Genomic DNA, 13873 nt, shown 5'->3' on the forward strand with positions numbered 1-13873 from the left:
ACAGTTAAGCAGCTATTTAGTGTCTGAGCTGACTCCTTGGTTATGAATTCTTTATGAGTGCTAAGTTTAGGGTGTTATCACACTGTACTTACTGTGCTGAACCAGCTTCTCACAGTTCAGTTTTACACAAAGGTCCACTGTGCCAGGAATACCAAAAGCACGTGCCATGTTCATGAACAAAAACATGCAATGTTTTGGAACTCTTTATGCTCTGCACACAATCTGAGGTCACCAGATGCTGAGAAAACAAAAACTAGATGGCACATGTTCTCTACAAGCAGCAGGAGACAGAAACTTCCATGAAACATCTCAAGAGACCAAAAGCAGACACTTCCCCTGAACACAGTGACAGTGTAGAAATCAAATGTGCAGCTACTGAAAAGTTTGGGCTTCACAGTCAGACAGACTGTCTTCTGGGGGGGTTTCTGTTTGCTTTCATGCTATGCCTATGATTAGCACTCCTCTTTTGAACTAGCTTCTTTGGGCATCTTTACCTGGGCACAAAATGATTCTGCAAGCAGGATATATAGTATGTAAAGTATATTAATTGGTTACTACACACAAAAGACATTCTGGATTTATCAAGCTATTAGACTGAATACTCAACTTCCTGATAAAACACTTGGTTAGTCTTTCCTAGCCAGGCAGTCACCAGGCAGAAGAAGGGCTAGATGGACTAGACTCCTTGCCCTTTTTTTCCTATAAGATTGTGTATTTTTCCACCTGGTGTTTGGCCTCTTGGGTTCTTAGTAGCTCAAGAATTCCTGTCTCAACAGGGGCTTTAATTTTATATGTTTTACCTTCCTATAGACTTGTTTTCCACAGCTCTTTCTTAGCAATCAGAGCCAGGGGTACACAGCAATGCTGTGGGGTACAAGCACAGAGAGGGTGCTCCAGGGAGAGAGGGTTACACAACCACAGAGAAGTCGACCTCCTTTGGGAAAATAATGGAATTGTCACGGGTGTACTGTGTGTGATACCAGCAGAACTTGTATGGTAACATGTCTTGGGTACTTTCCCTTCATCTGACATCTGCTGCCAAGATAACAGCACCAAGCTGCACTGAGGGTAGTCCTGCCTGGGTTATCTGAGGAAAGCCTATATTACATCCAGGTGATGCTGAGGAGAGTGATGCATGTGACAGGACCTGAGAGGTTGTTCTTGTGGTCAGTGTTACCTCCTGAGGTTACAACTTAGCTACCTGAATTTACTTTTAGTAACTTTGTTTACTTTCTAGTTTTAATGACTTTGCTGTAATAAATATACTGATGCATAAAAGCTCTTGTCTCCTTTTTTTCTAAATTTATTTCTACACTGTGTGAAGGGCAATGCTCTGATTAGCTAATTGTGTGGATCTATATTCATGAGTTACTGTGATACAGGTATGAAAAAAGGCAGTTTGTGAATCTAAGCTGTATCAGCACTAAATTTGTGCATACCTAAGGAAAAACCAGCACAGCTAATGGGCAAACTGTTCTTTAGAAGGTCTTTAAAAGCAGCTGGTTTGTAGTAATTATGCATAATTTAATGAGTTAACCTTTGTTGACAGTTAATATCATGCACTCCATACAATGATTTTATTACATTTTAAGAGAATGAGAGAATATGGCATGCTATGCAACAGCACTTAGTGGGAGGGGAGGGCTATGGGTTGGGCTGGTAAGAAGGGAGCAGGATCTGGGGCAGGATTTACAACCAGAGCAAGTGGGAAGTGTGAGGTGGCAGCCAGCTCAGGCACCACTCTGGTACCTCTGGCAGCAAAGCAATTTGGGAGCTGCAGCCTCTTCCTCATGACCATTCCTACCAGTGAAAGACCTGCTGGCAATTTGTCCCACTCACCCAACTTGTTTTTGGCATCACACACAGAAACTCCATTTGAGAGAGCCAGAAAAAGGGATCCAACTTCTGACATTGGTATTGCAGTATTTCCACATTCTGGAAATACTAAGCCACTTGTACTTTGGTATGGGTTTGGAGTTTTGGGTTTGTTTTTTTTTCTTGGTAAGTCCCTCAAGAAAACAGGATTCTCAGGAAATAAATGAGACTGTTCTCAAAGCCAGGTTAAAATCTGGAAGGCTTTAGAGGTACATGCTCAGGGGCATCTGATCAGCATATTAACAGATAATCTGACAAAGGAAAACATGGCTGTTTCTTGATGGCAAAAATACAGAGCCAGGAAAAAATCTCCATACTGAGAGACTGACTAATAAGCTTCATAGTTATGGGGAAAAGTACTAACTGCATCACAGTTGGTTTTAAATTACCCTGACTTTTTCAGTACAGAGGTCTGGGAGTTGTTTTGCATAGTTGCAAGATGTAAGATCAGTGGTCTATGGCAGCCAAAAGGCAAGTACAGTATTAACAATTCCTGGGGAAAAAAATAGGCATAGACCACAGAGCAATTCTGTGGCATGCTCTTGTCTTGAATATTGTGGTCCTTCCAAGGCACCTCAGAAAGTGTGGAGAGACACCAGATCTGAGAGACAGAAAAAGGAGAAAGAAAAATTAAACCAAAAAAGAAATGATCAGAGATACAAAGTGGTTTCCTCACAAGAGATTAGGTAACTCACTTCCCAAGCTGAAAACACCTCAAGGTGAGGAATATGATATCTGTAAGAGTGTGAAAGGCGAACAGGGAATGCCTAATCGCTGGTTTTGTAGAATCACTAGTCAGCACTCAGTGAAATCAGATTTAAAGCAAAGAGAAAATCAAGTTTTCTTTATACAGCACAATCCCATTGGGGGGATTCTTGCCACAGGATATGGCAGAAGCAAACAAAACAGCTCCAAAAGGCACAGCCTATATAGAGCCTTGGTGGCTGGGGATTTGCATAATCCAAATGCAACCTTTGTGCCAGGAAACATCTCAGCTCTGACCAGAGCAGGACAGGAGGACACACTGGTGAAGGATCTCCTTCTAGAAGGATCACTAGCCAGTGTGGGAGACAGGGTGACCATTATGATGATCCTTATATTTACAGTTATTGGAAAACCAAGTTAAGAGCCTTGCCAAGTGAACTAAACCTCAGATTGCTCACACCTAGAAATGGAGACTGAAACATCTTGGTATGCAGAGAGCATGAGATTCAAGATTCCTGAGAAAACACACTTTTAAATCATATTAATTACAGTATAGGAACTTTGCTGAAGAAGGGTAAAAAAGTACTAAAGGTGGGAATAGATGTTTTTCCCATTATCTTTGACAGACATTGTTTGAGAGCAATGGCACTTCCAACTTCTTGCATAGAAAACCCACTTACCCGAAATTCACTGTGCTGCTCAGGAACACCAGCAAGCTCAGATGTTTCAGAGCAAGAAACATCTTTGATACTTTGTCCCAGGGGCTCATTTTACACCTGCCCTTCGCTGAGCCAGCTAGAGGCTGAACTGTGCCATGGCTGGGCTGCAGGTGCCCAAGCCCAGTTCCTGCTACACTGTCACATCTCTAGTACTTCAGCATAAACACGAAACCTTTCCCAGCAGCAAATACTGGTCATTGACTCACTCCCATTCTCCTGATTATCTCCAGGAATCCCACAGATCATGGCAACCTCAGGAGCTGCCTCTGAGCACTGTCAGGCACAGAGCCTGTGCCTCGTGGGGTTTCACCCCACACTGCTGCACAGCTGGCAGCCCTGCTGGGTGACTGTCAGACAGCTGCTCCATCAGCCTGGCTGCTCCCCCAACCCCATGCACACTCCCTCTGCCCCTCCCTGCACAGCAGGACACTGTGTGGGCTGAAGGGGCTCCTTGCTCACTCATTGGGCAAGTGAGTGGAGCCTACAAAGCAGCCCCAAAGTGGGCTGACAGCTGATGTTCTCTGGCATGGAGAGGGTGAGTGAGGAAGAATGAATGCAGCCTTTCATAAAATCTTTAGGGGACCCTAAAAAACACACTATGCTCTTCAACACAGCCATATCCACTGACTGCATGACACTACCAGCAGAAATGTTTTCTACTTAGCATGGCTTACTTAGAACATTGTTTTGACATTGTTAATAATCCATCACTGATGTTAGACATCAGCTACTGCAACCAAATTCACCCTTACCTGCATCTGGTGCATGGGTTTAAAATGCTAGTTATCCTAAACTAGTTAGGATTAACAATTAAACTGCACAATTAAGCAAAAGAAAATTACTTATTTTGGCATTAGCTTTATATAGGAACCAATTTTAGCTTCGTAATAACAAGTAAAACTCTAATACATAAGAAAAGTGCTTCCTCTATGGATTAGAGTGAGTAGAAAAGTTTCCTTTCAGCATTTACATGGCACAGGGTTACATACTGTGCCCTTGGTGCCTGTTCTGTACTCACTGGTCCCCAGCTGGTATTCCAGCAGAAGGATGAGCAAAGAACTAGGAGTATGTAGTAAGACAAGAGACAAACACAACAGTCAGGACTGGCAGTGCTGATTGGAGAGTGCAGTGAATGCCCCAAGTCTGAGACTCAGAGAATGACCAGAAACAGGATATAAGGACTTCAGCCTGACCCAGGGCTCCAGTGTGCTATTAAACACTCGATTACACATCAGGAAGTTTACTGGCACAACTATAATTTTCAGTGAACGTTGAGAAATAGAGGGAGTCTCATTTTTTGGTGCTGTCCACACTGCAGAGGTATTGACATTAACTCATACAGTCAACACCTGAGATGATCATTCCCTTACACAACTGAACAACTTTAGTGTAAGTAGTCATTAAGATTCCTGAGCAAACCAAAAAGGAATACATCCCCATGTTCTTTTACATGAGAAAATCCAGTATTATCCCAAGTCAAGAAAAAAGAAAAAAGGAAAATTTTTATTAGCAAGTTTATTGTTCAATAGCTTTTGGTTTTTAGGTGTTGCTCCTTCCTCGATGCTGTAAGCTTGCTCCAGCATTTTCCCACTTGGAGCCTTCTCACTCATCCTAAGTTTTCATTCATTCAAAAGAAAAAGATATTTCTTCTTTATACAGACAGAAAACCACCATCATAGGAATCTGCTCCACTATCATCATCTAAATCTTTTGCTTCCTGTTATTTCATAATTCACAACCAAGAAACTCTGTGAAAATTTACATAATAAAGCTCATCAGCTTTAGCACAGCACATTGAGAACCACAGCAATGCCATTCTGGCAGGTTGTATTTTCAGTGTTCTCATCACAGCCATGAGAAGCATTCTACACAAGGTAAATTTCTGGTACAACCTCAGGATTATCTGATTAGCACTTTCATTTTTTTTAGATTAGCTTTGCTGAAAGCAATCTTCCTGGTTTGATTATTATAGGTAGTGTTTGACTCTTTAAGCATCCTTGTCTCCTTTTTCTCATCCTCCTTTCAGCTGATTGCTCTGTACACCTCCCCATTCCCCGCCCAGACTATCTTCATTCAGGCTGCTCTGCTGCTAGTCCACTAAACCAGTAAGGTCTGAGAATTTCCAACCTGGTAGGTATTTTTCACCTCCAACAAGGATGTCAGGAATGTTTTTATGCTATCAACTTTGTCATGGCTTTTGTTCCCACATAGCCATAAAGCCCCAAACAAACACAATGCTGTGAGATGAAACTGCACAGGTGAGAGCATAAGAACCCCAAAGTTGAAGGCAACATTTTGATTGAGACAGAGCAGGTGATGCAAACACTAGGAAATATTCTTCATGGTTTTGCCAATGCAGCTCTTTTCTTACAGGTAATAATAATGCAATATTCCATTGATTTGGATCTTTTCTCCACAAACATGAGGATTTTGTTGTGACATGCACAAGTTGAGAAACAAGGCTAAATACAGAAAGCCTTAACAGTCAAGCTATCATTCAAACTTCTACCAAAATTGGTCAGGTTTAATCTTTTGCACTTAAATGTAGCTGTTTTAAATATCTGCAGTTTCATTCAATCGTTTTCTTTGAAAATGACTGTCTGTAGAAACCCAGTGTGGGCAAGCCAGAGTACTGGGCTGAAAATACAACTGACAGCAGCTCTGAAAAAGCTAAGTCTGCTTACTTCTGTGTCTGGCTCAGTTCCTTGGCCCTTCTCCCCTGAATAGTTCAGTATTATTCCAGACATTACAAACCAAGCATCACAATTTGAAGTTTCCAGCATATCACTTTCAGGCAACACAAAGTGAGAGGTGAGTTCTACAGGTAACTTTTAATGCAAGTGTTGAAGATTTGGGAAGATTATGATATTCTTCCTTTCTTAATACATGTGATTGCATTTATTTACAAAATATACTTTTACTTTTTGCTACACATTCATATTAAATTATTACCAGTTACCTTTCTCATTCTTAAACAACAGCACAAGTGGCTTATAGTCATGACACCTCACAAAAGCCTCATTTGCCATTTATGCAAAATGAAAAGAAAAAAAAAAGCCTAAATACTTTCTTTTTTAATCTTCTGGCAAGTCAGGATTTTCTCCTCATTTATTAATAGCTGTGCCTGGCAGAGCACACCAAAGGTGCTGATACTCATGACTAATCTAGATGAAGTTCAAGTTATCTGACAGGAGGTAATTTTCTTCAGTTCTTCATTTGGCTCTTACTCATCCCAGGTATCTCCATATTTATTTACTTTAACTAAAAGAAAAGAAAAAAAATAGTCACATATGACAGTTTAATTGCAAAAATTTATCACATACAGTGCCAGAAATTATGCAGAAGTGCACTATCATTTGAAGTGGGGAGTGAGGCCAGTGTCAGTCACAGCACAACAGGCATCTAATTAAAGCTGCTTTTGAATAAATGGGGAGAAGATTTTGTTAATCATTATTTCTTAATAAATTACTAATCAGTCAGGAGGCCTACCGTGCTAATTCCTGCTCTGCAGAAGTTGCAATTACTTTGAAACAAATGTAACATATGGATGAAACAAAGACAATTGGAGGAAACAGGCAAGGAATGTTAGAATAAATAACCAGGCCACATAATCTAGTTACGTGCACAGTTGGATGGATTCAAGATAGTTAAACACACATTCAAAGCCAAACAAACAGAAATCAGTAATCCCTACTAGGAAACTACTCAGCCATTATTATTCGGCAGCTTCCTTTAGCATAGGAGTGAGTCAGAGAGTAAAAACCCACTCAGGCTACTGGTCCTAATGGGTTTGTTCAGAAGTGTCTCAGCCCAACTGAAAAACCACCAGAAAGTGAAAATAGGCTCTTGAAAATGAGCTGCAAAGTAGTCTGTAATTGACTGTCACCACAACAATCCATATGATCCAGTAGGAATGCTGACAACAGTCAGGCATCCCTTTCTAAATCTACTTGCAGGCTGATTACTGATAATTACTATCTGCAGCAGAACCAGTGGAATAGCCTGGTCCTTATCTCAGTGAGCTATCAGCAAACTGAGCATAATGCCCCAACAATCACTTGGAAAGGACTGATACTGCAGTGAGGCACAACCAGCAGCTGTCTAAGTACGATTTGATTTCCATTTCTATTAACCACAGCAGCTGAGCAGGCTGCACTGATTCCCTGGAAAATGGGCCAGTCCAGACCACTATGCAGATGCCTGTATTTGTACAGCTACAGTGGAGGGGGAAGGCACCAGCTGATGAAGTTAGGGAATGCTTAAAGCTGGTTGAAACATCGTTTAGTTTCTCTTCTGTCCTTGCAAGGGAGGGCAGAAACGACTGTCTCCTATTTGCTCAGAACCCAGAGATAAGAGGATGAACCAAGGGGTAGTGACTCAAGTATGAACAGGCACACAGCAAGTAACACGTCCAGTGTGACACGAGAAGCTAAATTGGATCTTAGTCTGCAACATCAGTGTAATCCCTGAACTGCTGATTGAAAGGTACTTGCACTTGCAAAATATTTCTGAATTTTAGTATTCCCCCCTTACTCTTTTCCTTTAAAAATACAAAGAGATACTTTTAAAAGTTTATTTACAAATCTCATGCACTGCTCAGTGCAGTTTTACTCTCAAAACCCAAGCACAGCCTTCAAATGGACACAGAAACATAAGAGACAGAATGAAATATTTGATCAACATTTTATAGAGCTCTTTTATAGACCTCAGATAACTAAGAATGAGATAATAAGTGCATATTCTTATTTCAGAGCCACAACATTTGCCATGAAATATGGCAAGGTTTGCAGAATGCTGCTTAATATTTCTGTGCATGGTTTTCAAGGGACATTTCTAGGCCTTCTATGCATGGAGAAGTATCATGAAAACAACATTGTGTAAATCCATGAAGTGTCAGCTGATGGAATTTTAAAGCAATCTGAAACGACAGCTTCAGTAACTTTTTCATGTCTCATTTGGCATGATTACATTATAAGAGAAAAAGCCTTTTATCCTTGAAATAACATATTTAAATCATTAGCCAATAATTGCTTATAATTTTCATTTCAGGACTGTCCAAAGACAGATGACCTGGAAAAAGTAATTCACAAGCACCAAGCAGACTGACACTCTTAAGCAACACTGTTCTAAAGCTTGTTTGTTCTGTTTCAGAACTTTTGGCTTTAATACACTCCCCTGTACTTATTACCACCTGCTATGCCTAACAGGAGACAATAGCTATTCCCACAAGTCTTGTTGCAACGTGGCTGACGAGACTGGACACTGCACACAGACCCAAACAACTCAGGATGCACAGTCCAGCAGTGTGTTAAATGGTAAAACATTCCTCTGGCTAAAACTGCTTCCACAGATGCCACATTAAATTTAAAAAGTTCTGAAGCAAGAAACTATGAATTGCTTCTATGTCTCATTTTCAGAAAACTGATTAAGTCAAGAAGTTGACTGAATGGCATCTTATTCTTCAGGACATTACATTCTTATTTTGTTCTGCAAAGTTTTCTTTTTCACTGTGAAAACAAATCTCAATGTTGCTGCCAAACACTGTTTCCTTCCTTTGGGTTTTAATGTAGAAAATGAACCCCTACAAACAATGCCTCTATAGAAATCCAGTAATTCCACATGAAACAATTTATAAAAACAAATACCCTCCCCTTCAGAACCGTCAACCATGTGCTCTATTTTGAGAGAACAATGCTATCTAAAACACACACACCCTCACATAGCTCAAACTCTTCAGTATAGCTCTGAGCTCACAGAGTTCTTTGTTGGAAGAGGTTGCTTTTCAGTCTGGCACCAAGCAAAATGGCTACAGAGGAGGAATTACAGTTTGCTACTGGATGATCAATATTTTTGAAAAAATAATTAATTTGAAATAAGAAACTAAAGACCACATCACACATGAAATACCTGCAGATGCTGTAAAAATTAACTGCTTGAAGGGTATGCAGAATTAAGCCTAATGTTTGCAACCATTTTTAATTTTGTGGCAAATATCTGAATTGACTAGGTATTTCTGTAAATCAGTGCATTACCTTCCTTAGCTGGTTTTTCCTGTGAAAACTTGTTTGGAGTTTCTGCCTTTGGTGGTAGCATTACATCATATGTCTCTCTGTGTTTATTCCTTAATTCTTCATACGTGATGCCTTTTTTTTTACGACTTTCTTCTGGAACTGGAGGAGGACCTGAAAACAAAGCAAACATAAAAATACTAGAAATGGTACAACACACCAAAATTTGGCTACAACCTGTTCTAGAATGCCAGTTAATTGCAGCTAATCCCAAATGAAAAGGATCATGACAGCTGCAATTCCAAATACAACAGAGAAATTTTAGTCTTTAATCCATTCCATTTATCAGTTTCATTTTGTCAAACTGCCTTGAAAGACTGTCAGTTCATTCCTTTTCTTCATTGTACCCAACAAACTCTAACAACCACATGGCAGTTGATGGATAAAATAGTTCTGGTCACTTTATGTAAAATTTATTATAATCATACATTTGATATATAGTTAAGATTTCTGATGAGTAATCTCGGTGAAGCTTAAGGGTTTGTATTAAGGCTTTAAGTTCTGCTTTCAAGGAATTAGGACAATGTCCATCACATGTCACCTGACAAGCATTTGACCCTTTCACCTACATTTATAATGGTTCTATACTTAATGTTCTACTAATTACTGGTATTTACGAAAAAGTACACTTACAATTTCCTTGACACATTTATATCTGATACTTTTACATAACTCTCCCCAAGCTGCATGAAGTGACATCTTTTTTTGTGCAATAAAACATTTTTCATAAAGGAGTGAAGCTAATTCAAAGTACAAAAAATCTGCACTTGACACTAACTTCCTCCTCTGTGCAGCAGAGGCTCAGAGCATTCAGACTCGTGTGTTTCCCCTGCAATAGCTGAGGACAGTTCACACTGGAAGGAGAGGAACAGCTGCACAGTACAGTACTTGAAAACCATTTCAGTTCTCTGTGAGAAAATCAGCTGTTGCCAGATAGAACACAATATCCATTCAGTTCCCAGGAGACTGAAATGTTTGCCACACTATAAAAAAATAGGTTAATGCCACAGCATTATAGCAGTATCCAGTTACAGCACCACAGCTGGTGAAACTGCAGTCACCTCAGAAAGGAACTGACAGGCTGTGGTTTAGTCAGCACAGTGAAAGGATGCAGTATTCACCCTTCTTTCAGGCTGAGCTTTTTGCAGGTTTAGTTCCACAACAGATTACACCACGTAAGTTAATTCAGGGTCTTTACTTGCAATTAGAGGTACAGAACATGAAAACCCCCTGAATTTACAATCAGAACATAAAATAATACTTATCTTCTGTGTAAAAACAACTCTGATAACTTCAAGCTCTTTCATTCAAAACCACTATATTGTACCATGTGTGTTTGCATGGGGTGAAAATACACAGTTTAGTAAGAGCAGTATCTAAAAGAAAGGCAAGAACCTTTGCAGTACAAACTGCTAAATATTAAGACAAAACTAACCTTGAGCAGGGTAATCAGTAATTCCTGTAGGTGAAGATTCATTCAGGGAGGCACTGAATGGAATGGGTTCATAACTTGAGAGGGCTCTGTCTGTTGAGCTATAATCATCTGAATAGTTAGAAGGAAGTGGGAATCCAGCTCTTGGAGAAGAAGATTCAGGAAATGACTGAGAAGGCATGTCTGAAAATTCAGATTTCCGACTGGAGTGGCTGAAAAAGAAAACAATTAAATATTAAATACAAACCCCACTAAAGTTAAAAAAGGAACTATCAGAGTAACAATATGTGGAATTCAAGAAACTGGAAATTCTTGGAATGGCCCTGCAAACCACTGCACATGTCCCAGTATCAACAATGCCACCACTTGGTGCCACTAGAATGTTTCAAGTGTATTCATTTTTTTACTTTTAATTTCTGCTTTGCTGTACGTTTAATTTCCTATGGAAGATATTAGCAATTGACCTTTGTTTTATTCTCACAATAAACATACAGAGAGAAGGCATTTTATTGCCCCAATTATGTCTTTTAATGCAAACACATCTTAAAAGAACTACCTAATCTTTCAGCTCCCTAGCAATTTTTAACTGCAAATCAGATTACCACAACACGTTAATTAGTAGACATATAATGACCACAAAAGCCTAATGATTTCTGTTGCTGTCTTACAAGGGTAGCATGTGTGGACAATAATGCAACTGGAATGAATTGAAATAAATCATTCAACCAAGAAGAAGGAATTTATCACTCAGGAAATAAAATTTTACAGATACAAAAAAATAGGCCATTAAAGGTTGAAGGGACTTTTTGGTGCAGCAAATGATGGCACTTATACAAGTTCTCACACAGCACAAACACAGTTAATGATGGTGATGATTTCGTGTTAGAAACTGGAGAAGGTGAAGGGACAAGTCCAGCCCTGAGGCAGCTGATTCTACACAGTAAGTGTATGAAGTGCTAACCCTTAAAAATACGTTTGATGCCATAAACATTTCAGAATAAAGGAAAACCTTCAGATGAAATAAAAACTGTCACAAATCTGAATTTATGAAGTCATTAAGAATTTAATCAAATCCTTTACAAACACTTACCAAATCTCAGCACACACAGAGCAGGACTACTCCTCACTACCCAAACACTGTTCTCCCAGTTTTAATACAAAGGTTTAAGTGAGATACTCTAAAAGCAGCTTGCAATTAAAGAACAGTTGAGCTAGAAAACATTCTGGACCAAAACAGGAAATAATTTTAAGAACCTGATGAGTTTCTCATATGTACAGCATAATGCTGTTACAGATGTAAAGGATTTAAACAAACAGCAGTAAGTTTGACCACTATGCTTTTTCCTGCACTGATATTGTTTACTGAGCTCTTTCCTTTGATAAACACTGAAATCATTTCCACCCTCTTCCTACTTCAATCAAACTAAGCTATGGGAAAAACTTCCAGAATGTAACACTATTTTATTGCACTACTGTAAGTAAATTCCATGGGACAATATCTTAATTTTACAAGGAATAGAGTTTGCTAAGCAAAGTTTTCTCCTTTTACTCCTCAAAATGATCAGTTGTAAGCGAAGAACTCAAAATGTGTGTTTTCTAGCTGGCCAACTGATAGACATACAGCATCCTCAAAGTGGTGGATTTCAGGTAATGGGGAATGAGGGAAGGGGCAGCTCAGTCCTGGAAAGCTGCAAAAGTAGTCTTGATCTGTTAGTGTTTAAAATGCCCTATCGAAGAAAAAGATTCATAATTAAAAGATAATTAAAATCTTACTTAGGTGAACTATGTCTCTGAGCTTGCCGTAGAACATCTCCTATTGGGGAATCCTTCAGTTTCTTAAATTTCTCACTACAGATTGGCAAGTAGGATATCTTTCCAGCCAGGTAGCCACACACTCCAGCAACTGTTTAAAAAGAAAAGAAGATGGGTTTGTAGTCTGTATCATAATATTCAACATAGTTTTAAAATAATAATTTCAAGAAAGTTAAATAGTAACTTGAGGAGAAGAAAAAATCCAACAGTTCAGATCTAGGCCAAATCCATGCCATAATCACCTTTGCCTCTTCTGCAGACGAAGAGCTGTTGGCTTTGTAGGAGAGGACTAGACCCTTCTTTCATATGCAATAAGTATTTCCTAAATATGAAAACTAAAGATTCTCAATCATCCTTAAGTCAGGAAAGAGTTAACTACCATTAACATGAATCCTCTGCAGTTCTCACACTGTAGCTTACTGGGAATCGATACAAAAGGGGATTTTACCCTACCCTGCTATACTGGTACTGAAATGTGATTCCTCTTCTAATGCCTGTATTTGCAAAAGGAGGTTAAAAATCCTTTTCCAAGGGAAAAGAACAGCCACAACTATGAATTTACAAATGATAAACATCAGGGCTTAGCTGTTTAGCAGGTTAGAAAAAATAAAGGACATTTTAAATATTATAAATATGCACAAAGGGGAAAATTACAAGGCCCTAAAATCTGCCTAACAAGAATTCAAACTAAATATTTAGCAAAATAAAGCTAAGCAGAAAAGGTGGTTAAACTTTGGCATAAATTACAAAGTGAAAGTCTCCCTTTCTTGAAGCCTTACAGTCAAGAAAAGTAGAAGTATCTCTCTGGAAAATGTTTCACTCAAAGTAATTATTGGCTAAAATATTTGGTTCCTCTTATTACAGAATGAAGAGAAGATCCACATTTTTTAAGTTAGCACAGTATATTATATTTTGTTGCACTCTGCTTCTTCTATTCACTGTGACAAGACCTTAAAGAAGCTGATCAGAGATAGATAAGGTGGCCAGGTCCCACAGCAGGCTAACATGAAGCAGGATATACGGATTTTTCCCTTCTTTGCCAGAGCCAGAGGACCAATAGCTCTGTGCCAAGTTGAAGGGGATGCTGTCAATGAAGTCTATCTGCCATGACAAACTAGAAGTTCCATTAAACTGTCAAGAGTGCCTAGAAGACTACTGAGATTAGTATACTAATTCCTATAGGCAGAACATCCTCGAGTGTGAAAATTTTTGTTGAGAAAATGAAACACCTCTCCACTTCCAAAGAAAACTGAGAGGTGCAA

General features: G+C 39.2%; 1 protein-coding gene across 1 annotated transcript in view; it reads right to left on the reverse strand.

Annotated features, from left to right (window-relative positions):
• Positions 1-6111: 6111 nt before the first annotated feature.
• The window catches only part of OCIAD1 (OCIA domain containing 1), a gene marked incomplete at its 5' end in the record, with an annotated part of 15308 nt that continues 7546 nt past the window's right edge, over positions 6112-13873 (reverse strand). The window contains 4 exons of the mRNA XM_009074374.1: positions 6112-6560; positions 9332-9481; positions 10803-11011; positions 12573-12702. Of these exons, the coding sequence (XP_009072622.1) occupies positions 6523-6560; positions 9332-9481; positions 10803-11011; positions 12573-12702 (527 nt within the window). The remainder of the gene's footprint in view (positions 6561-9331; positions 9482-10802; positions 11012-12572; positions 12703-13873) is intronic.

This window comes from Acanthisitta chloris, unplaced genomic scaffold (genome assembly GCF_000695815.1).
Source record: "Acanthisitta chloris isolate BGI_N310 unplaced genomic scaffold, ASM69581v1 scaffold9985, whole genome shotgun sequence".
NCBI lineage: Eukaryota > Metazoa > Chordata > Aves > Passeriformes > Acanthisittidae > Acanthisitta > Acanthisitta chloris.